Here is a 25,373-nt window from a genome sequence, read left to right as displayed (position 1 = left end):
GTAATCTGTCTTTTTTTTTCTTGCAAAGCGAATGCTGTTGAAGTTTTTTTCCACCCTCTTTGGAATTTCTTTATGGCTTCCCAGTACATCATACGGAATATTAAATGGTGCCAATATAAAGTACAATTTTCTTGCAGAAAAAAAAAGCTTTTATATGGCTATGTGAACAGAACAAATATAAAAGTTATGGCATTTAGAAGGTGGAAAGGAAATAAATAAAATTTGCCTTTTTTGGAAAGGGGTTAAATAAAATAATGAACAGCATCTAAATGCCCAACAATAGTAAACAGTAATTGAATAGCTTTTTTCCTTGTGTTCCTCCCCCTTTCAAAAAAAATAAAAATAATAATAATTATATATAAATATTGATATAGCTATATTCTAAAAGGGTGGCTATAAAGAAGACCTCACACATCTACATCTCAATCAAAAACATGTATACAAGGAAAAATGACAATCATCGACTGGCACGTTACATAACTGAATGGATGCTACGATGGGCTCCATGGTCTCTTGAAAACAGTTCATCATTTTTTTATTGCCTGTTCTCTGACTGATCTCCTTGACATTTATTTTTAGAAAGAATCAAATGCAAGGTGCCCAGGAAACTGTTCGCAAGAACCAGAGGCTTCCTAATCTATCACCACAGGCCATCAAACATCTATGGATTCGTACAGCACTTATTGAGAAAGTGTTAGATAAAATTGTTCTTCACCTAGTAGAAAATTCCAGGTAAATGCATAATTTTCCTTTGACCTAACCAGGCACTGTTATTGAGTTTTTAATGGATTTTTGGTCGTTAACAGCCTTGGATATTCTGATTGTATTGCTGATGAATAAAATTTCTAGCAATTGATTTGTCATTACTTAGTTCAGCATTCATGTATAGACTGACATGACTGGCCATGGAGAATTAACAATGAAAGTAACAAACTGTGAATTCTCCAAATGGTTTTAAACACTTATATTGAATACATTTTATCAGTAGGATCCTGCAAATATATTAGAAGTATGGGTGAAACTGTATTATTATGTGTTAAGATTTCTTCTGAATTTCTTGTACTATTTTTTTTTCTTTAACAGCAAATATTATGAGAAGGAAGCACTTTTAATGGATCCTGTGGAAGGACCGATACTTGCTTCTTTGCTAGGTACACAGTCTATTACATAAGTTTGATGTTTTCAGAAATACTAATTAGATTGCTTCATTAACGTGGCCCAATTGAATTATCACTACAAAGTATCCCGATGTATTAAGACTAACAGTTGGCTTTTAGAACCTTTCTTTTAGCTTAATAAGTTAAAAACACAATTTTCTCGAGTGAATTAGGCTTTTTTGTCTTCTGTCTACATTCAGATTTTGCCTATTTGTACTTAAAGGGGTATGCCCACGTCACATACTCACCAGTCTTCACTGCTGTAAAATCTTCTTTCTTCCTGGTTTCTTGTGTCATTTGGTGGGCGAGGTTTCACATGCAACCTGTCGTTTAGCTCTGCCCCCAAATTAGCTTGTAGCTCCGCCCACCGCATAGCGTGATCCTATGGGGCATCTGAAGGGCCTGTGATGTCATCAAAGGTCCTCAAATAACACTATATGCACAATATTGGACTATGACGTACAGGCAGGAGCAACTCCATTCTGTGTTACATACAGAGACTGCCTGTCTCTGCCATAATAAACATAATTGAATTAGCGAGCCTGATAACTGGGAGAACAGAAGACGAGTTCAAAAATGAAAGCAGCTCCTCTATCTGATAGCAGGAAGCTAGGTCACGTGATGTAGACACAGAAATAGCTAGAAACACAGGCTGGTTCCCATGCACTTAGCCCCTCCTCCCTCCCCCCTGAGAGCAGGCAGCTACATCACTTGACTTTTGAGCAGATAAGACAAGGGCTGTGTCAACAATGAATTGGATAAAGTAAGATAGTGGACAAACAAAGCAGTTTTGCTGAAGGAATGTATTTAGGAAAAGTCTTACATCCACATTAACAAGCAGTATAGATAAGATTCTTGTAATGGGACAACCCCTTTAATATTTTAAGAAAAGGTCAATATAATTGGATATCTCATATTTATTTAATATACAGTCCTATCTGTGGGTAACGAAGTTCAGGACAGGAGGCAATGAGTACTTTAGATTGATAGAGCACTGTGTGGAAAAAGCTTCAGTGTATTTTATTATTCATTCATTTAATTTGCAGCACATGACGCTAGACCCACAGTCCTAACTTTTCATTTATCCATCTGCTCCACTAGAAAAAGTCCACTTAGTGGGAACCTTTCACCAGAAGCTGCAATACAATCAGTGGGCATCATGTTATAGATCAGAAAGAAGTTAGCAGATTTATACATAGTTTTGTGAAAAAAGATTTACTATTACTTCTCATTAATTCATTGGGATATCTGCTCTCTCTTTGCTATAAAGTCAAGGAAGCAATACTGCTTAAACCAGATTCAGTGGGACAATGCTGTCCCATTGTTCTGGGAAACAGGTCTTGATTTCAACTTTCTTACATTTCTTTTTCAATGTATTATATTGTCCACATGTGTGATGGGCCAAAGAAGGGACATTTTAAAGTGTGATGGGCTAATGAGGGAACATCTTAATGTGTGATGTGGGTGACCACCAATGTGTTAAAAGAATGCTGCAAGGTGGCAGTCCTATCAGTGATTGACAGCTGTCTCTATGTCATAAAGAGAAGGTTGGCAATCAGCGATACTACTGTCTCCCTCTTAAACTGAAGACTGTGCAGAAATTTGGCTGCTGATTACATTGAACACCTAATTGCTGCATATAAAACGATGGGGACAAATTAGATGCAATATGCGCAACTGGTAATCTCCAAACTTGGCTCTGAGAACATTGCCCTATCCCCTACCTTTCATTCCTTTTCTCTTTGTCTCCCCCCTTCCTTTTTCAGGCTAGGGCCCCATGGATTCTTCCTGCAGCGCTTTAAAAAGAAAGTTCACAGAGTTTCCCTCTGCGGACTTTCTCTTACAATTATATTTATGGGAAAGCCGCGGGCGTTTCCGCAGATGTAATTGACATGCTGCGATTTTCAAAACCGCAACGGTTTTGGAAATTGCAGCGTGTCCGCGCTGTGATTTTTTTTCCTGCAAAGTTGGCATGGGATTCTCATGAATCCCATCCACTTTGCAAGTACTGTAAAATGACAAATCGCGGCGTTTCCGGCCCGTGGGGCCCCGTCCTTAATTTGTTTTTTTTGCCTGTTTTTGCATTTGTTGGTTTTTTTGTTTTTTTCCTGCTCTCTCATGCCCTTCTTTATTGTCCATTTAGGTCTAACTATGATGCTAATAACTAGCTTCTACTGCTTACTATATGCATGGGATTTTCTTCGTCTGTATGACAGGTTTTAGTACCTATTTTGTTATAGTTTACATTTTGTTAGAATTGACATACTATTAGTATTCATTTATAGTGAACTGTTCTTTCTTTCTGTACATTTGTGAAAACTTTTGAAAAACTTCACAAAATTGACATTGAAAAAATCTTTTTCCACAGCACTCTTTATTAGGCTGCAGTCACACTAGTGTTTGGTTATCATTCAGGGACTCTGCAAGTATGGCTTTTCTCTACGCTGATTTCAGGCAGAAATCCAGTGGACCCTTTTTTAGCCTATGGAGTCAGTTGGTAACCATTTTTTAAGCGGATAGGGTTTCTGTTTTTAAGGTTCCCAAGCGGAACCAAAAAGTGGCTACCTAAATGCTAGTGCTAGCATCAATCTACTCTGTGCATAATGTATAAAACAATGGGTTCACACACTTGGACACACTGATGGTTGTCTCGTCCTGCTGAAACTTGCAGATTTTGGTGACATTCATCATGTGTATAGGCACCTTAATACTGTCCGCTTGGAAACCTTAAAAACAGAAACCCTATCCGCTTTAATAACGGTTACCAACTGACTCCATAGGCTAACATGGGGTACACTGGATTTCTCTCTGGGCTGACTATATATTCTATATTTTTAGATGGAGTCAGTTCATAGGTTTTTGTATACTTTATGAGGAGGAATAAAAGAGGATTATGCAATGCAGAGTTCTAAAAATATAGAATATATAGTCAGCCCAGAGAGAGGACATATACTTAAATTATTGTTTTACCTGGGACATCCTATCAGCCTGTCCCTCCTCTGTCTATGTCCTTTAGAAAATATCTGTTTATAGATATATATGAACATAAATGACATTCATGCAACACAATCTGCAAATTGGCACTAGATTAACTTAAAAGCAACAATATCAGTAGTACTATCTGAGTGACATTTTGTTAAGTTATTCAGTTTTATTTTTCTTTTCTTTTGTAAATTTTGTTATTCTTCATATGACTTTTAGTTGGTCCATGTGCTCTGGAGTATACCAAAATGAAAACGGCAGACCATTTCTGGACTGACCCTTCAGCAGATGAGCTTGTTCAGAGACATCGCATCCACAGTTCTCACTGCCGGCAAGACTCTCCCACAAAGAGGCCTGCATTGTGTGTGAGTAAGCTTAGCTATACCTTATTCTTCCATCAATCTAAATGCTATTAGAGGAGTAGATATATATACAGTAATGAGAGAAAAAAAAGTACACGCTTTTTGAATTTTATGGTTTTATGTATCAGGGAATAGTAAAAAAAAATAGAGCTGACCCGTGGAATGTCTCAGAATTAAGTAATTACAACATCAGATGAACAATAACCTATGACAAATTACAAAAACTAGATTAAAAATGCAGTGTGTGAAGAATTAAGTACACCCTTACTTCTATAGGAATTAACTAGTAGCCAGGTCCTGCTAATCAAATGCCCTTGATTAAATAATCAGCAGTAAGTATGTCCACTTCTATAAAAGCATTTAGGAGTTAATATAAATGTAAGAAGGAAAGATATCAGCAATGATGTTAGAGATGCAATTTTTGACAATCAATTAGGGAAGAGCTATTAGACCATTTCCAACAATTTGAAGTCTCTCATTCTTCAGTAAGAGAGACTATTCACAAATGAAAACATTAAAGACTGAAAACAATTTTCAGGAGAGAGCGCCCTAGCAAATTCACCTTAAAAAATGAAGAGAGAAGTTTAAAAAGGGTGACCTGGCGCCCGTCTGGTGGAAATAGTAGACTCCAGTCAGGAGCCCACCGGGCCAATTGCCCAACTGGCCAATTGCAGCTCTAACTCGGACACCGTCCCACAAAGTGGGTGGTGAAAAAATGGAAAAGATATATAGAAAAACCGGGAACTGGCAGAGCGCTAAAGGCAGCAAAATCCGTAATAGACTTGAAAAATAAAAATGACGATATGCAAGATTAAGATGAATTGGTTCTGTTTTATTGCTCCAAGGACATGAACAACAGCTTAAAACGGCTACGCGTTTCGACACCGGGCGGGTGTCTTCTTCAGGCCACTAAAATATACAGTAACAGACAAATACTAGAATTAAAATCAATAATCAAAACATGATAAAACTTAATCATAAATAAATGAATAAATAGAAAAAAACAGTGGTAGTAATCATAATAAAAAGTAACATAGTACATATAAAATATCAGGTAAAGGAGATATGATTGTCTCAGCAGCTCTAAGCAAAAGTTTTTAGAAAAAGAAACAGAGAACCATGGTAAGATTTGGTTGACAGATAACTAGATACATACATACATACATGAGTAAACAGATAGATGGAAAGGTGGTAATGGTCATAATAAAAAGTCATATGATAGATATCAAATATCAAGTATAGGGGAGCATGCTTGTCCCAGCAAGCTCTGAATAAAGGGAAAAAAAAAAAAAGTACAGTTATGTGCAGTTCTACATAGGCTAAATCAAAAACTTTGGACATATGGAAAGTTGGGGGTCCCCAAAACCTAGACCAACATCCTAGTAAGATGGTGATGCGCAAACTTAAAGTTGCTAAGTAAGGTGGTAAAGTGGTAGTATACTGATAAAACAAGAAATCCCCATATAGCATGTCATAGGTTGCAATAAACACATTCTTTTGCATATTAGTTGTGGATCCCTGTAAGGGCTACAGTGTAATGCTAATGGGTAATGAGGAATTACTTACAGCAGGAAGTGTCCAGCAACAGCCTTAGAACCAAGTCAGGCCTTGTAGTGCCATGAGGGGTATATATACCCTGATGTGGGAGGGGAGAAGGAAAAAAAAAAAAAAAAGGGGGGGGGGGGCAGGTATAAGGGAGTAAGCTTGTCTATTTATTAGAATGCCCTTGTGGCCGCCAATACGTGGGTCGGACAATCCAGCCATTCCATTGTCGGATCAATGGACATAGAACTAACATTTCAAAAGGGTATCTGAAACATAACCTGTCAGCACACTTTGCCAGCACTCATAACAGCAAATTTTCCAATATTACTATTATGCCAGTTGAACAGATTCCTACAGCCATCCCAAATCGGTTTCAAAAATTACGACAGAGAGAATCCTATTGGATATTTAAGCTTCAAACCCTAGAACCCAATGGTCTTAATGACACTGTAGAATCGTCCTTTTGATTCATCTTCCTGCTGCCCCCTACCACTATCACTGTTACCTGTCGCCTTTGACCTTTTAATATTTATATCCATCTCGATTTCCCAATTTATTGTTTTTATTTTCTATGTGTACCTCCATATCATTAATGATATATTTATGTACTGTTATACATCACAAACTGTCTATTCCACTTCGCTGACATGCGTCATGTTTTTGCTACTTTCTGTATCTACTTGTTTATCCACTTTATGCCCTTACATGCATTATATTTGCTACTTTTTGCTCCTGTCCCCCTTTTTTTTTTTTTTTTGTCTTTATTCATAGCTTGCTTGCAGAGACAAGCTTACTCCCGTATACCTGCCCCCCCCCTTTTTTTTTTTTTTTTTTTTTCCTCCTCTCCTCCCACATCAGGGTATATATACCCCTCATGGCACTACAAGGCCTGACTTGGTTCTAAGGCTGTTGCTGGACACTTCCTGCTGTAAGTAATTCCTCATTACCCATTAGCATTACACTGTAGCCCTTACAGGGATCCACAACCAATATGCAAAAGAATGTGTTTATTGCAACCTATGACATGCTATATGGGGATTTCTTGTTTTATCAGTATACTACCACTTTACCACTTTACATAGCAACTTTAAGTTTGTGCATCACCATCTTACTAGGATGTTGGTCTAGGTTTTGGGGACCCCCAACTTTCCATATGTCCAAAGTTTTTGATTTAGCCTATGTAGAACTTCACATGACTGTACTTTTTTTTTTTTTTTTCTTTTTTTTTCCTTTATTCAGAGCTTGCTGGGACAAGCATGCTCCCCTATACTTGATATTTGATATCTACCATATGACTTTTTATTATGACCATTACCACCTTTCCATCTATCTGTTTACTCATGTATGTATCTAGTTATCTGTCAACCAAATCTTACCATGGTTCTCTGTTTCTTTTTCTAAAAACTTTTGCTTAGAGCTGCTGAGACAATCATATCTCCTATACCTGATATTTTATATGTACTATGTTACTTTTTATTATGATTACTACCACTGTTTTTTTCTATCTATTTATCTATGTATTTATTCATTTATTTATGATTACGTTTTATCATGTTTTGATTATTGATTTTAATTCTAGTATTTGTCTGTTACTGTATATTTTAGTGGCCTGAAGAAGACACCCGCCCGGTGTCGAAACGCGTAGCCGTTTTAAGCTGTTGTTCATGTCCTTGGAGCAATAAAACAGAACCAATTCATCTTAATCTTGCATATCGTCATTTTTATTTTTCAAGTCTATTACGGATTTTGCTGCCTTTAGCACTCTGCCAGTTCCCGGTTTTTCTATATATCTAAAAAATGAAGAGTTACATTTATTATTCAAGTTTATGACAGTTCATCTTTGTACATGTATATATGTGCATCTATATGCATGTATATATGTAAACAGTAATAAAGCAGGTTCTCAAACAGAATATTGGGACATGTGAACGGACGCCAAACTTATTTGCCTGGGGTGATGAAAAGCCTTACTACATGGCTTTTCCGTTTTGCTTATTATTGTTAATATTTTTATTATTATTATTTCCTAATACATAAAACCATATGGCTCTAAGAGGGTGGACTTTGTTTTTCTAATTATGGTCTATTTACTAATAAAAATTATATTCGACTTTATTAAACCTTTATTCTAATTAGAGTTGGTGGCAAGATAGATAGATAGATAGATAGATAGATAGATAGAGTGCGGAATTAGCTTTTTAGCTGCATTGTTGCAGACCCAAACAGTCAAGACAGGGACACAAAAATGCAAAAATGTTCAGTAAGCTGAAAAAAACAAAACAAAACAAAAAATCAGAACACAAATAAACCTTGGCTTCAGGCATAAAAATACAAAACAAAAACACAGCCTTAACTTCAGGCAAAAATAAATCAAATCTCTGATCATCTGAGGCTCCGAGCCGAGAGGAAGGGACGAAAGTCTCGAAACGCGTCGCTTTTTATATTAGACCTACACTATGGTTGCCATGTAACTTTTTTATCTGTATGGAATAAAAGTTATATTTTATCTACCACGGAACTCCTCATCATCATTCGGGATGCAGCTGGCTTCATTTATGTGTTAAAGCATTTGTTCTCAATAAACTCAATATGTCAGGGCAGCTCCCACATCCTCTCACTCCCAGGTTCTGCCCTGGACTAGAGGATCTGCAGCCCTTCTCTAACCCATTAATGAGCCTCAGGACCCACATGGCCAAAATCACGGCCGCAAACTAACGCGGCGCATACGATCCCCGCTCCCATTGAAATCAATGGGAGCATGTACGGCCTGCAAAGGCTCCCGCGGCGTAGACGTGCCACATCACGTGGCACGTTACACCGTGTGAACCCTCCCTTGGGCTGCAGCCTATTCAAAATCCGCCCTGGACCACACATAAGTCAGGGACCTGGGGCTAATATAATGTGATTCCAATACTGTGCCTGTCACCTTCTCACAATAGATAGAAAAAAATAGCTTTATTATCATATAGAAAAGGGTATATATGTAAATATTTATGTAATAAATCATATAGATTTAATATGTCCATGTTGTTTTTCAATAATTTTTTTACACAGATTCAGAAAAGACACTCAAGTGGGAGCATGGATGATAGACCATCATTGTCCGCACGGGACTATGTGGAATCATTGCACCAGAATTCAAGGGCAACTCTTCTATATGGCAAAAACAATGTGATGGTTCAGCCTGTATGTAGAGCTCTTTGTATTATGGAACTTTATGATCAACATAAATTGCATAGGAGTGTTTACAGTGGATATTTTCATTTTAGCAATGGGACATATTTGTTATTTGAATAGTATGTTATTTTGAATTAATGTATTATCTTTCTAAAAGGTATTTTGTGTAATATATTAGTTGTTGTTTTTTTTTCTGGTTTGTTAATGTGATTGTTTGTATCTATGCAGTTTGCATTTGTTGGCAACAAACATGCAGTTGTGCTGATGACAAATAATCATATTCATGCTAGCATAAAAGATACGACCAACAGCCAGATGAACAAATTTGCTTGTTTGTCGGCTGATCGCTTCCATTTTTACACAGGGCAATAATGAGAAACTAGTGTTATTGTTCAAGCAGAATTTTAGGCCATGTTAGGCTAAAGCCCCAAGTGGAAATAACTTTAGGGTTTTACATTCCCTGCAAAGTGGATGGGATTCTAGTGAATCCTATACAGTAGAGGCCTATGGAGAGGAAAAGCAGTAGGAAGGGGAGAGCTATGCAAAACAGAGAGACATCTGCACTTTAAAGAGACAATTCTGTAGACTGGTCTTATCTCTGTCTCTTTTCTTCTACTTCATTCCCCTCACCCCCTTCCTCATTGTAAACACACTGCTTGAGTTCGGAGTATGAACAAAATCTGCAAAAAACAACACACAGCCTCAAGATTGATGTGCTCGTAAAAATTCAAAATGCTCTTACATGCCCCTGGACAGCCAAACGTGAAACGGACATATTCGTTGAGCTGTAGACGCACGGCACGATTTCCCCCGTAGGAAACGTTTTGGAGATGCGAAAACAAGGTTGTGCCCCAACGTGAAGTAAACTCCTTGAGATTATATCCTTAAAATATAACTTTTATTTGTAGCCAAGTACAGCTGTTTAAAAGGTAAGTGATGCCAGGCTCTTCACCTACCCCTGCATAACTTACCTTTTAAATAGCTGTACTTGGCTACAAATAAAAGTTATGTTTTAAGGATATAATCTCAAGGAGTTTACTTCACGCTGGGGAACAACCTTGTTTTCATATGAACAAAATTACTCAGATAAAAAGTAAAGACATAAGTAATAGACACAACTATATTGCAAAATGTGTTCCTTTCACCTGCACTATTAATTTAATAAAAATAAATAAAATAAAGGCAATCATTGCTGGACAAGGGCATTATTGTGGTACAGTTACATATGTAAAAGACAAAGGCTTTATTTTCAGCAGATTTACAAATATATTATCACATATATGCGGGCATGTTAACTCACCCTGGGATTCCCAGGAGTCTCCCAGTTTTCAGGTCCCTTCACTGAAGCAATAGTCTCTTATCTGGCTATCGGCCAATTAGCATTTACTGCACAGTGAATATTAATGAGGAGGTTGCTTGGAGATCCACCAGCAATTTAAAGTTTAATTGTACTAGTACTGCCCTACATAATGTATTGGTAGATAGAGATATCTCTACATGCCAGTACATTGTATGCTTAAAAGTATATTTTCTACTGGCATATAGAGAGGTTTATCTACATATCATAGATATAGGAAGGAGTCATAGGCTACGTAGAGCACAGTATGCATCCCAGGGCGACCATACAGCCTGGAAAGAGGGTGAATAAAGAGGGCTTCTGAAAGAGACTTAACCTCCAGCCGAAAGGGGCAGATAAGGGAACAGTTCCAGAAAATATGATGAAGTGAGCCCAATTCAGTTCGACAGTGCCAACACTGGGGGGTATGTTGGGATTTAGAGAGTGAAGCAAAGCAGAGGTATGGTACCAGTGCATGAGTAGTTTAGATTGGGTCTCATGAAATGTAACACAAGGTAGAGGATATTTAGCTGCACGCTACCAAATAACCTGCCACTGGCCGGGCGAGATCTGCCTTCCCAAAGCTTCAAACCATTTGTTCATACAATTATGAAAGACCGGAGGTCTCCCCTCAGGAGAGGAGATGAGTCTGTAAATGGTTGAGATTAAGCCGACTGTGGAGGTACCAGCTCCGTAAAGCCTCTCAAAGGCAGAGGACGGAGAGATTCTCAGGGAGCCGAATTGAGAAACCATAAAGTGAGCAATCTGCTGGTAGTAGAACCACTCTGACGCAGGCAAGAATCAGACCCTAAGCAGGGGGAGGGGGGGAGATTATATAGCTTAGAGTAATAATTCCGAAATAGGGAAGCAATGGAATCAGGGTGATGATGTACAGTAGGGTACCGTGTGTATCACAGACGGCGTGGGGAACAGAGGAAACCTGATGGTCTGGCAAGGTCTTGGCAAAAAGAGTGTGGGCCTTGTTGCCTCTCTCATAGTACCGTTGGTGGCTATAGAGAAAGAGGCGCTATACATTCTGGGTAGTGAGAGCTTGAAGATCTGCCCTGGCCGCCACTAGGCGATGAAGGACAGAAGTCGAGGGGATACAGCCAAGTGGGTAGAAGTGTCAAATACATTTTAAAGGGGTTGTGCAGGATTAGAAAACATGGCTGCTTCCCTATTCTCAGGAAGGGATCTCGCATCCCATTGTCACAGGGCAATGTCACAGCTCTGTCCCAATAAAATGAGTAGGACTGAGCTGCAGTATGGTTGCATGTACGTATGACCAATGGACAAAATGTCTCTGCCTGAGAGTAATTAATTAGCCAAGTTTTCTAATTCTGCACAACCCCTTTAAAGAAATATTTATTCATTTGTGGAGGGAAATAAACAATTGCTTTCTAATTTTTTCTTACTAGAGAGATGATATGGAAGCAATCCCTGGATACTTGTCTCTTCATCAAACTGCAGACATAATGACTTTAAAATGGACCCCAAACCAGCTCATGAATGGCTCTGTAGGTGATTTAGATTATGAGAAAAGGTGAGTACATTTTGTCATGTAAATTTTGTGAATTGCAGTATAAAAACAGCAGTTCTCATCTTGATGGATCCTGATCTAAATCTACTAAATGTGTGAAATCTTTTTTTTTGTTAAAATTCTGCCCTTTTCCTGGTCTCTTTCTCACTTATAGGCCTCCATAATTAAAAAATGTTCCTGGGCCCTTTTTCTATCCCCACTCTTGTACATTACTTCTCAGTCAGTGTGTATTCTCATTGTCACCCTTTGGTTCCTTTTGGACACCACAAGACATTTACTTGTTATATATGTAGAAAAAGAGAAAGGCAGAGCTCACTATACAGGAATGACAAGCCCCCATTATCCAACGTGTGTAGAAAACCTTAGTTCTAGTAGGTCATTATGGATGAAGGACTGGAAAAAAAAGCAGTTTAGTTGCAGGATTTTCTCTAAAGAGAAATACACAGTAGCTTTTTATTATAAATTCTGAAATATATGCCATGCGTTTTGTTCTAATAACTGTAGGTCTGCTTTAATATTCACAATACAAGAAACATCTCTGAGGCCTTGGTTCACATATGCGTTTAGTAATCCGTTCGGGGAGTCTGCATGAGGACCCCACGAATGGAATACCGAACACATTGGCAAGCGATGAGTTTATGTAAGCACACGGACCCCTTAGACTATAATGGAGTCTGTACTGTTGTAGTGAGGATGCAGGTCCTCTGGAATAAGTTCACTATGCGATAGTTACTTTTATGGCTCTCCATCTAGCAGCTCCCCCCCCCCCCCTAAGCTCAGCTCCTCCTCCATCTCCTCACTGTTGCTAGGCACACAAAGCAAAATAAGTAAGCAGAAAAGAACTTCCAGAACATGCTTATAACAACATCACAGCGTCCGTGTGCTTTCCTTGCGTTGTCGGCACAGAACATGCAGACAGAAAAGTACTTTGCGATCTACCTTCCTGTCCGCATGACTCGTACAGAGACCGCACAGAAAGTACACGGACCCCATTATAGTCTATGGGGTCCGTGTGCTTTCACTGCTCACCGCTTGTCAGGGCATTCGGTAGTCCGTTCTGAGGGTCCCCATGCGGACTCCCTGAACGGATTACCAAACACAGATGTGAACCAGGCCTGAGACTGGTGATTAAAAAAAAATTACTCTTCCATGGACAATCTATCACTTCCGCATACAGTTCTGTTTTGTTCAGGGCTCGTTCACATCTGCGTCGTCGGTCCTTATTGCAGGTTTCCGTTTCCTGCATAAAACAGATGCAGGAGACGGAAGCCTGCAGGAGACTTTCTCACCCATTCATTTGAATGGGTGAGAAAGCTGTCCGGCCGTGCGCGGCAGTGAGCGTTTTGCGCTCTCCGCAGCGAAACCGGGTTTTATAATCCGGACACAGAGTCGGACATGCAGTACTCTGTGTCCGGATAAAAAAATCCGGTTTCGCGGCGGAGAGCGCAAAACGCTCACCGCCGCGCACGGCCGGACCCGGTCTGTGGTTTCCGTCTTCTGGCATGCAGAAGACGGAAACCACAGAACGGAGACCCCAGATGCAGGTGTGAACCCAGCGTCAGCTGTGATAAAAAATGCTGCAGTGTAAGACTGGGTTCCCATCTGTCTCCATTGGAGACTCAGTCGCAGAAAACTGACGGAAATAAGAGTCCTGCATGGAGGACTTTGCTCTTTGCTGCGTTCAGTTTAGAAATGATGGACCCCACCACACACAGTGTGGTCCCCCAGTGGGCCTGAACGACAGAGAGCACAGTGCTAGTGTCAGCCTATCATAAGCATGTTTTCAAAAATAGTGTTAATACTTTTTGTCAATTAAAAAAATGCAAAGTGATTTAACAAAAGAGAAATCTAAGTTTAATCAATATTCTGTGTGACCACACTTTACCTTCAACACAGCATCAGTTTTCTTAGGTACACTTGCACACAGTTTTTAAAGAAACTCAGTAGGGAAGTTGTTCCAAACATCTTGCAGAACAAACAACAGATCTTCTGTGGCTGTAGAGTTGATTATATCCTTCTGTTTTTTCATGTAATCCCAGACAGACTCAAAGATATTGATATCAGATCTCTAAGGGGGCCATATAATCAGTTTTAGGATATTGTGTTATTCTTTAAGTTGAAGATAATTCTGAATGACATTGACATTTGTATGTTTGTGGTCACTTGGCTTTGCTTCCATGTTGGAGGTATTGCATTATGACTACAATGCTTCCTTGAAGGCCACTTCGGCCACACCTCTCTGAACAGTACATGGGCGTACATTGTTCCCTCTGATTACTGCCAGTTGGGAGCTGATGACACTGCTGGACATTTTCTGATTTCAAAGGGAAGTAAGCTTAATGTGTCATTCATCCATTGCTCTAAGTTTCATTGGCTAACCACCACATCTACTGTGTTCAACACTGCCAGTTTCTTGACACTTTTTCAACTTTGGCTGTAACATCAAGGAGGTGTCTAAATGCCTCCAAATTTATACTACAGCAGAAAATTGATCCCAAACAAACAGCCAATGTCATCATGGGAGTGGTAATATGACCGCCAAAGAGCTTTAATCTCAACATTAACAAGTCCATGTCTGGAATACATAGAAAGAAGGAAGAAAGAAGAATTTGAGCAAGCCTACTAACCCAGGAGATCTGTGTTTAGTTCTCCTAGATGTTTGGAGCAACTTCATTCTGAGTTCCTTCCTAAACCGTGTCCAAGTCTACTTAATTGCCATAAATAAACTATTAGGCTGAGACCCCACATTGCTGAAAGAGATTTTTTTTGTTGAAGATTTTGCTGCAGTCTTTTGAACCAAAGCCAGGAGTGGATTGAGCAGAAGGTAGAAGTGTAAGAGCTTCATATATATTTTCCATTCCCTTTCTAGCCATTCTTGGCTTTGGCTCAAAAAAAAAAGTAGCAAAATCTGCAACAAAAAAAGCTGCGTTTTCGCAAAGTGGGGCCTCAGCCTTAAGGGTATCTTCAAATGGCAGAATTTTTATTCTAGCTGAAAAAATCAGCTTCCAGAATTTGTCCTAGTTGAAAAATTCAGTTTCAGGAATTTGAAGCTGAATTTTACCACTGGATGAAATTTCGTGTCAAATTTTGCGCCTGCTAGGTAGAAGATTCTGCTTCACATTTACTTCACTAATAGTATTATGCTTATTTTGTGTACTGGCTGAAAAAAATTTAGCTTCTGCCTCCCATAAAAAGCAATGGAGGCTGGGTTCCGGAGGAAATTGGAACTGATTTTGAGAGAGAATGCAGTGCCAAACTCCACCATGTGAACATACCCCAACAATTCTATTTTTATAATGCATTCATAGCAGATTTCTTTTCAGGGCTGTAATATAAATTCTGCAAACTGAGTGTGGGTTGCTAGGCGAGGAAGGCAACAACATGGTACCTTTTGCCAGAGTCTCTATGCCAGTGATTTTATGTTGAAATGTAATAATGCACAGAAATCCAACTTTACGCTAAGGCCCTCCGTAGTGTGACGCAGCAAAAAAAAAAAAAAACTTGGCTGAAATGCACTGCATTTTTTCCCACAGCGTTTTTCACAGAAACTCTGCAGAGTTTTTTTCTGCAGCCTTTCTGCTCCTATTATACATGTATGGAAAACGCTAGCATTTCCATAGGTATAATAGACATACTGAGATTTTCAAATGTGTGGGCAGTTTTGAAGACGCAGCTTTTCTGTTGCAGTTTTTTTTCTTCAATTTATGGATTTGCCACAGTCCCATCCACTTTGCAGGGACTGTAAAACATACCATTATTTTCACAACGTCAAATACGCCTCATATGACAGTGTCTGTGAAAGATGTGTGTCAGCAAATACTGACTTGGCTCAAGCTGGCATTAGTTCCTGCCACATGATATTTTCATGTTTGCTATTTTCAAAGAGGCTTTCCCATGAAGATATTTAAATTTGTAGACAATTAGAAATAAAGTTTTGCAGAGTTTTCAAAATTTTCTCTAACCATCTTAGTGGTGACGATGTTGACTTGATATGACCATGAATGCAGGAACTTTCTATGATTTGTCATTTTTCCAAAACTCAATGATGATTTCCTTATTGTGGTCAGGTTAGCTTCCCATACATGAAGTGTCGCTGCCTGATGTCCTGTCCGTAATAAAGAAATCATGGCTGGGTGTCAAATAAGGTCTAGGCCATAGAAACGTTCTGCATTCGTCACTTTAATTTATGATGTGCACTTCAGTCTAGTTATGTATATTTCACTTCTTTCACAAAAAAGGTTAATGAAAAATCTGAATAAATAATGCATTATCACTAACCACATGCTGACACTAAGAAAATACCAAATGTTTCAAAAATAAAAGATGAAATTTTGCAGGTTTCGTGACATTATCCTGGTACAGACACAGTATGAGAGAAAATGTTAATTAAGAGAAAAAAAGAATAAAATGATCTTTTGTTATTCACTAACTCAGCGTACACTCATTTTCCTGAAAATAGAAGCACAATACATATACTTGTATTTGAAGTGAACAGCTTCCCCATAAAATATACAGAATGAAAGTACTGATATTGCCCTGGACGCAAACAATTATACTTGCAGTGAAACGTAATCCTTTCTTGAAGGGACTAAACCATCCTTTAGGACAGGTCTACACATACGAGGTATTTATACGAGTCCACAGTCCTAGCAATAATGGCTGTAAGGTTTTCGGTTGCAGCAACAATTCATATCAACACAGCATGTCCACCGTGTTTATTACAAGAAAGCCGGCCCTCTCTTGTGTAGAAGCTTTTGCGTTGAAAAGATTCACTAACGTAAAGGGGTTGTTCAGGGTTTTCACCCTTAGGGTATGCCATCAGTGTATGATTTATACGAATACCCATCCATTCTGACAGCAATTATATTACTTTTGATGTGGTTTACTTTGATTGTAAAACTGCTCCAAGATAATGCAGGATGTTACAAAAGGGATTTTAACGTGACAGCTTGATATTCAAGCAAACCAACATTTTTGGGTCAGTTAAAACGTCTTTCTAATGCAGTTATTATCATCTCAGTGCCTTTTACAGGATTTAATAGAAATTCTCTGCTCACAATGCAGCTAATTTAGACATAATCTTGCCTTTTGCCATCATCATTTATAATATATAGTATAGTATTAAACATTTACAAAAGGCTCATTGTTCATTTGTGTTATGGGGCATAAACCAGGGAAGCAAAGCAGCATTTGTATCAAACATAAAGCAACAACTTATGCCATTAGATAAGGGGTCTCAATCTCAGCTGGGTAAATGGGCCTCACATAGGAAAAATTTAAAGTGGATGGGCTGCATTCCTTTCAAATTCTATGAAATACAAATTTATTGTTAAATAACCCCTGATAGATACATTCTGTATATTCTACAGGATTATGCTAAAAACACAACTGGGATGTGAACTAGATTATGATGTGGAGTTGTATAAACCTTGTTAGATACATGTAATGCCATGAGAGTACAACATAATGAACTATGATGCTATAATTCTCTTTTTTAATATTCTCTAGTGTTTACTGGGACTATGCAATGACTATTCGTCTTGAGGAAATTGTATATCTCCATTGTCACCAACAAGGTATGCTTTTGAATGCAACTGATGGTAAAGTTATGTAAATAGAGGTTTTGGTCCATGTTGACACAATTGCATCTAGCATTTTATGGAGATTTTTCACATTTGTACTGCTGTTTTCCCACTATATCTAAAAATGCAGAAAAGAAGAAAGAGACACCGAGCACACTAAGTGTAATAGTACACTGTAAAAATATGAAATAATCTGAGATATACTGAAAACGACCAATTGGCCTCTCACCTGATGGAGTTGTGAATGGATCACAACACCCTAAATCACAATTGTATGATATGTAGTTCTGGTGAGAGTGGCAGCGGTTCCATCAACAAACACCGGGAAGAGGGTCAGGACATAGAAGCGAAGAAGAGGATCCGTGCTCAGAGGTCGTGTGGATATACCAAGAGTCGAAGTGTAGATAAGAGAATCTTTAATGGAATATACACAGTACAGCACCACGCGTTTCGGGTTATAGAAAAAACCCTTTTTCAAGTGCAAAATCACTGTAGTAATAAAACAAAACAAGACCGATTGTACAAATGAATAAAAGAAAAACACAGAACAAAAACCTTGAGTCAAAACCCAAGGGACACATCAAACCCAGAAATTACAACAATAAAAAGGTTGCAAAAAATAATAACATGGAAAGATCATCTTAAAACTATGCTGAAATAAAGTACCGTATTTTACGGACTATAAGACGCACTTTTTTCCCCCAAAATTTCGGAGGAAAATGAGGGTGCGTCTTATAGTTCGAATGTGGGGAGGAGCGGGGGGATTTACAGCATGGCCGCGCTACTGCCACCGCTGGTTTTCTTCAGCGGCAGGAGCGTGACAATCTGCAGGCCCCGGCAGCTAAGACACTCCCCGGCATCCGTCGGTCTATTACAGCAGATGCCGGGGAGTGTCTTAGCTGCCGGGGCCTGCAGATTGTCACGCTCCTGCCGCTGAAGAAAACCAGCGGTGGCAGTAGCACGGCCATGCTGCAAATCCGCTCCTCCTCCGCAGGTCCCGGCAGTTAGTTAGCCCCGGGGCCGGTCCCTACCGGCCCCATACCTTTAGTGATGCAGGCCGGCTCCTGCACGGCGAGGCCGCAGGAGCCGACCTGTTCCGATGACAGCCGGGAGCCTAATGAAGGCTCCCAGGCCTGTCATAGATATATATTACTATCGCGGCTGGTCCATGACACTCCGCGATAGTAATGTATAGAATCTCCCATAGACGGCAATACACTTGTATTGCCGTCTATGGGACTTGCAATCAAATGATTGCAGGTTCAAGCCCCCTAGGCGGGGGATAATAAAATAGTAAAAAAAAAACACTTAAAAAAAAATATAATAAAAAATAAAATAAATAAAAGTTCACCTTCTTTCCCTAGAATACATATAAAAGTATAACATTACTGTGAAACATATACATTAGGAATCCCTGTGGCTGAAAATGCCCGGTCTACTAATATTTTTATGTACAGTGAACGTCACAATCAAAAGTGCTAAACCGCCGGGTTTTTCTCTCTGTTTTGCCTCTGAATTAAATAAAAGGTGATCTAAGCAATAAACATTTCCCAAAATGGTATAACTAAAAAGTACAGCTGGCCCCACAAAAAAAACGCCATATACATCCCCGTACAGCTGCAGGGTCACCTGTCAATGTGGTCTTGCAGCTGTTCCAAAACTACAACTCCCATACATTAAATATTTTACCATTTTTTGCCTGAAAATTTTTTTTCCCTATTTTTCTCCTCTAAAACCTGCGTCTTATAGTCCAGTGCGTCTTATAGTCCGAAAAATACGGTACATCTAAATGTACCAAATGAGGATGAATCGTAATTTCAAATACAAAATCACGGCCGCAAAATAACGCGGCGTATATGATCCAGGCTCCCTTTGAAATCAATGGGAGCGTATACGGCGCGCAAACTCTCACACGCCGTATATGTGCCACATCACGCGGCACATTACTCTGTGTGAACTCCCCCATAGCTAAAATGCACTATATATGCCTATAGAGAAATTTCCTGGAATTAACCATTGTTTCACTTACAGTACTTATAAATGATAGCACTTGTGGTCCTACAACCAACTGCAGTTATAACCGCCTTCTGTACATAGTGTGTCACCACACACACACACACACACACACACACACACACACACACACCAAAACTTCACAGTCAGAAATGAGAAGTGGCGTGGAATTAATCACTGTTTTACTTATAAAGGAAATCACCTGTAGCTCCAGGTTTAAATGTTATTTTTATTTCTCTTTATTTTGTAGAGATGAGCGAACACTAAAATGTCCAAGGTTCGAAATCCGATTCAAACAGCCGCACACTGTTCAACTGTTCGAACGGATTTCGAACCCCATTATAGTCTATGGGGGCAAATGCTCATTTCAGGGGTACGCAAAATTCGATAAAATCATACTTACCAAGTCCACGAGTGACGGTTGGGCTGGATTCTGCTTGAAGTCTTCTCCCGGCGCAGCGTCCCCGTGTCTTCTTCCAGCTGGAATTCACTCTGCCTAGGCATCCGGCCTAGGCAGAGCCGACTGCGCATGCGCGGGCATGCACGCACATGCGCAGTTGGCTCTGCCCAGGCCCGACGCCTGAGTAGAGCCGACTGTGTATGCGCGTGCATTCTGCCAATGTATAGCATTCTGCCAATCAACGCTGGTTCTGCATCGAACCTTAAACTTCGAACAGCTAGTAGTGTTCGATCGAGTACGAGTATTTCGAATACCGTAATATTTGATCGAACACCTACTCGATCGAACACTACTTGCTCATCTCTAGTATTTTGCCTTTCCTGGAAAGTGGTGTGGTTGCCGCCCCTGCCAGATATAAGAGCCATTTCTCAAAATATTTAAAAAATCTATAAATTTTTTCATCTTTTGTGTTGGATATTTTGGTTACTAGACTGTCAAAAATATAGTTTATGGTAGAATTGACCATTTAAAGAAAATCTCCCACTTCCCACAAGCATATTCAACTGCCACCTCCATGTTACAGAGCACATTATAGTGATAAACATCATACCTTTATTATTTAAGTCTCTTCTGTTGATTTGGAGAAAGTTTTTGTCCAACTCTTCATGTCTCTAAATGACATAAATAACAATGGTATGTTATTCATCACCGTAATGTGCTCTGTAATGCTGAGCTCACACGGAGTTTTTTGGCCCGGATTTTGACGCGGAATCCGCAGCAGAATCCGGCTCCAAAAAAATGCCTCCCATTGACTTCAATCAGAGCCATTCATTTATTTTGTCCGCTAGCGTTTTTTTCTTACTTGCGGAAAAAAAGAAGCGAGCTTTCCTATCTTGCTGCGATTTTGCGGCTAAATCAGCCGCGGCATCCCCAGTGCAAGACTCCCTCCCGACTAGCCCCTTTTATTTGGGCCTAATCCAGAGTGGAATGCCGCGACTGCATCGGCACCAGCATCCAGTCGCAGCTAGCCCTGGGAGGCGTTTTTTGGAGCTGGATTCTGTTGCAGATTCTGCGTCAAAATCCGGTCCAAAAAACTTGTGTGAACTCAGCTTAATATGGTGGTAGCAGTTGAATTTCCTTGGGGGATATGGTAAACTCCCTTTAAAGAAGTGATTTGGATTTTTTTTTACTGTTCCTTGCAAAATCAGATGATAATGTACAGCACAGTGTTTTGTTTTTTTTTTTGGTTTTTTTTTTCTTATGCTATATTGTTATGCATGTTTGATGGCTTCAGGCATCTTATTTGTGGCTAGGCTTAGACTGCACACAGATGTGTGTACAAGTACTGAGTCTGTGACAAAATGGCAGGGATGGCACATGGATGATATCAGTGTGCTGCCCGTTCCTCTAGTAGCCATTCATTTCCTACAATGAACCCAGGCTGAAAAATGGATAATGTGTAGGGCCTGTCCTGAGTTTTGCCCTGGGTGCCCAGCCTCATACACGAACCCTTGATAGAATACAGACATGTGTATGGGACTATTAGAACATAGCATCTCAGTCCACTAGCTGTGAAAAACACAGCTAGCACACTGACTATGCATACTTTCATGTGCATACTTTCATGTGTATTTAACCTAGTTAAAGAATATTTTTTATGTGAAGACAAACATCACAAACTATAAGTTATTGTTATGAAGCATGATGCAGATACTAATATGTGAATTTTGTTTTCAATAACCAGTGGACAGTGGTGGTACTGTAGTATTGGTCAGTCAGGATGGAATACAGAGACCTCCTCTCAGGTTTCCCCGTGGAGGGCATCTTCTTCAGTTTCTCTCCTGTCTTGAAAATGGCCTACTCCCACATGGACAACTTGATCCTCCATTGTGGTCCCAAAGAGGAAAGGTATTCCAGATATATAAATGCCAGGTTAAAAGAAAAACCCGCCCAAAATATATATTTTGACATAATAACGAGATGTTAGTAAATCATATTCTGGAGTTTGTATGTTTGCACCTCTACTGAGATTTTCAATACAAATCAATAGAAATCTTGTAGCATAACATTCTGATCAAATTGCTATTGATGTATTTTGGATAGGATAGGCCATCAATACAAAATCTAGCATGCCTCTTTGGTGACTAGATTAAAGGGATCCTACCATGCAAACTCATTTTTTTTTTAAATCCTGTTTTTTGTCGGTATGCAAATGAGTTCACTCGCAGCAATGGGGGCGGGCCCCAGCGCTCAAACAGCACTGGGGGTGTCCCCAATGCTACGAAAGAACTCTACAGCGCCGCCTCCATCTTCTTCAGCAACGGCCTCTTCACACAAGCTCCGGCGCGAGGGGTCAAAATTCAACGCATGCGAAAGTCTGCTCTGCCAGCAGGCCACAAGCAGAGCTGACTTCACATGCGGGCGGCCATTTTCTTGTGGCTGCTTACGCGAGCATGCGCAGTATACTACTATAGTTCTATGGAGTACAGAGCGTACTGCGCCTGCTCACATAAGCGGCCACAAAAAATGGCTGCCCGTATGTGAAGTTGGCTCTGGCAAAGCCGACTTGCGCATGTGTTGAATTTTGACCCGCCGCACACCGGAAGAAGACGAAAGAAGAGGCTGTTGCTGAAGAAGATGGAGGCGGCGCTGGTGAGCGTTTTCTCGCAGCATTCGGCACGTCCCCAGTTCTGCGAGAGAACTCATTTGCATACCGACAAAAAACGGAATTTCAAGCGAACGGCGGCACGGAGAAGACATTGAAAGGTAGGAGAAGAATAGCCTTTCTTAAGGCTATTCCGACGTGTTAGTGAGAAAAAAATGAGTTTGAATGATAGGATCCCTTTAAAGTGATAGGATTGCCAACAAGGACATAGATGCCGAGGAAATTTTCTTAACAAGTTGAATTTAGACAATTTAGTGTATGAGTGACAAATAGTCTTTATCAATGCTTGTACAAATGTCCTGTTAATATTAGATTATCCCTACTAGATATCGCCAAACTGTATTTCATGTAGCTGTATTTACCACATAGGAGAAAATGAAGGCCTAATATGCTGTATTGAATATCTTCTATGGGGAAATGTGGCTTATTAATTGGTAAAGCACCAGCTGCGTATATTTACATCACAATATTTACAATATATTTACATTGTGTTCACTTTAATTTTGTTTTTCTGTTTTTACCCTTTTTATATCTATTAAAAAAAGACAACAGAAATCGGATTTTCCCTCTTGAAACATGCAATCAAAACGTAAATAACTACCAACACTATGTTTTGTCTGTAGTAAAATTTTACCTAATGTTTTCTAATCTTTATATAACATAGGGCAAAGTATTTCCTAAGCTGAGAAAGAGAAGTCCTCAGGGTTCTTCAGAGTCCACCTCAGACAAGGAAGAAGATGAAGCAACCGACTATGTATTCAGAATAATATACCCAGGGAGTCAATCCGAGTTTGGTATGTACAAATTCATGAGCTTATATGCATAGAGATTATCACTTATGGGTTATACAGTCCGGAACTGACACCATTCCTGTCCATTAGGCATTTTATTGATTAGACTTTTATTTCTTTTATACCGGTAAAACTATTAATTTAGTAATTACCGTATATACTCGAGTATAAGCCGAATTTTTCAGCACAGTTTTTGTGCTGAAAAAGCCCCCCCCCCCTCAGCTTATACTCAAGTCAAGCAAAAATAAAAAATAAACATTTTTTTGTGGGGGAGGGTGGTCTATGATCAGCCACAATAGTAATGTATAGAATCCCATAAAATAGTGAAAAAAAAAAAAAAAAAAAATTAAAAAAAATATAATAAAAAAATAAAGTAAATAAAAGTTCTAAATCCCTCTTTTCCTTAGAATGCATATAAAATTAGAAAATGACATTAGGTATCCCTGTGTCTGAAAGTGCCCGGTCTACTGAATATAGGGTATCTGCAGTGTTCCTGTTCCGTCGGGAAGGGGTTAATAGGAGCACTGCAGATACCCTATATTCAGCCAGGCTGAATTCCAAGTGGGGGAAAAAAACCTCAGTCCTCAAGCTCAGGGAAGGGGCAGACAGACAACCAAAACACCCCCTCCCCTTTCCCAGCACCCAGCAACTACTGCACCCAAAAACTCCGACCATTTAAATTTTTGAAATTTTCCAGTAGCTGCTGCATTTCCCCCCCCCCCTCGGCTTATACTCGAGTCAATAAGTTTTCCCAGTTTTTTGTGGTAAAATTAGGGGCCTCGGCTTATATTCGGGTCGGCTTATACTCGAGTATATACGGCATTTAGTAAATTCATAATAAGGGGTTTTTCCAGGACTTGCATATTGATGACTTGCATAGGCGTTGTGCTTGGTATTCAATAAAGAGACATTCACCTGATCGATCTATAAGACTTCTGAGTGCCAAACTCACACTGATCATTTATTGAGGACCTATATTAAAAACAGACTATTAATATGCAAGTCAAGTAAAATCACTTTAAAGTGGACCTTTCATCAGATCTGAAAAGCCCAATGACATAAATCATCTGATATCTGCATTTCTGTGTTTTCTGTATCCAAATCCATTCAGCCATTCCAAAGATATAAGCCCTCTTAGTGTTGCAATACAAATTTCTCTGGGTGTGAGGTTTCTGTCTGCAGTATGTCATGCAGTATTACAGTATTCTAGTATACCCTAATTTATATCAACGCTTAAAGGGTTTATATCTTTGCAGTGGCTGAACGGATTCACAGTTGATGGACATATGTCAATTGGCTTTTCAGACTTGAAAGACTTTCTTTAATAGTGTCTGGCAGACTCACAATTCAACTACAAACCCAACAAGAAGATATAGCATGGAAGCTAAATATTTAAGAAGAAATTTAATTATGATTTTGTAAAAGTAATTAGCATCTATATGTTTTCCATTGTCAGTTTGTTTATGACTAACTTTAAAGAATATTTGCCCAACATTCTATTTCTTCCACCTTCCCCATAAACATGTAGCCAAGCAAGTATGTTTATTTCAGAAATAAGCTGCTGCAAATACCTCCCATGGAAGGGAACCTTCTTTCCAACATCTGTTGTTGGAGTTAGATGGACCCTATGTACATTCAGTTGTTGGAAAATTCATGGTTATTAGCAGGTTTTACAGCCTGCAATGTATGTTCACCTAAAAAGATGGAATGAGTTTTTTATGCTAGCTTGTATAACATTTTTATTAATTTAGTTAAGTCTAAAATTTAGCCTAATGGACAACTAGTCACTCTTTCAAACAACATCAATTGTGTATTACTAGCAT

The 25,373-nt window shown here is 39.3% G+C and overlaps 1 protein-coding gene across 1 annotated transcript in view; it reads left to right on the top strand.

Moving 5' to 3' along the window:
* SGSM1 (small G protein signaling modulator 1) overlaps positions 1–25,373 on the top strand; it is a 132,151-nt gene that overhangs the window by 72,328 nt on the left and 34,450 nt on the right. The window contains exons 5-12 of the mRNA XM_075276576.1: positions 580–732; positions 1,084–1,151; positions 4,359–4,504; positions 9,101–9,232; positions 11,978–12,102; positions 17,608–17,675; positions 21,839–22,002; positions 23,424–23,553. Of these exons, the coding sequence (XP_075132677.1) occupies positions 580–732; positions 1,084–1,151; positions 4,359–4,504; positions 9,101–9,232; positions 11,978–12,102; positions 17,608–17,675; positions 21,839–22,002; positions 23,424–23,553 (986 nt within the window). The remainder of the gene's footprint in view (positions 1–579; positions 733–1,083; positions 1,152–4,358; positions 4,505–9,100; positions 9,233–11,977; positions 12,103–17,607; positions 17,676–21,838; positions 22,003–23,423; positions 23,554–25,373) is intronic.

This window comes from Leptodactylus fuscus, chromosome 1, assembly GCF_031893055.1.
Source record: "Leptodactylus fuscus isolate aLepFus1 chromosome 1, aLepFus1.hap2, whole genome shotgun sequence".
In the NCBI taxonomy this organism is placed as follows: Eukaryota; Metazoa; Chordata; class Amphibia; order Anura; family Leptodactylidae; genus Leptodactylus; species Leptodactylus fuscus.
Note: the sequence above shows the minus strand (reverse complement) of the source record. Positions and strands in the feature narration are given on the sequence as shown.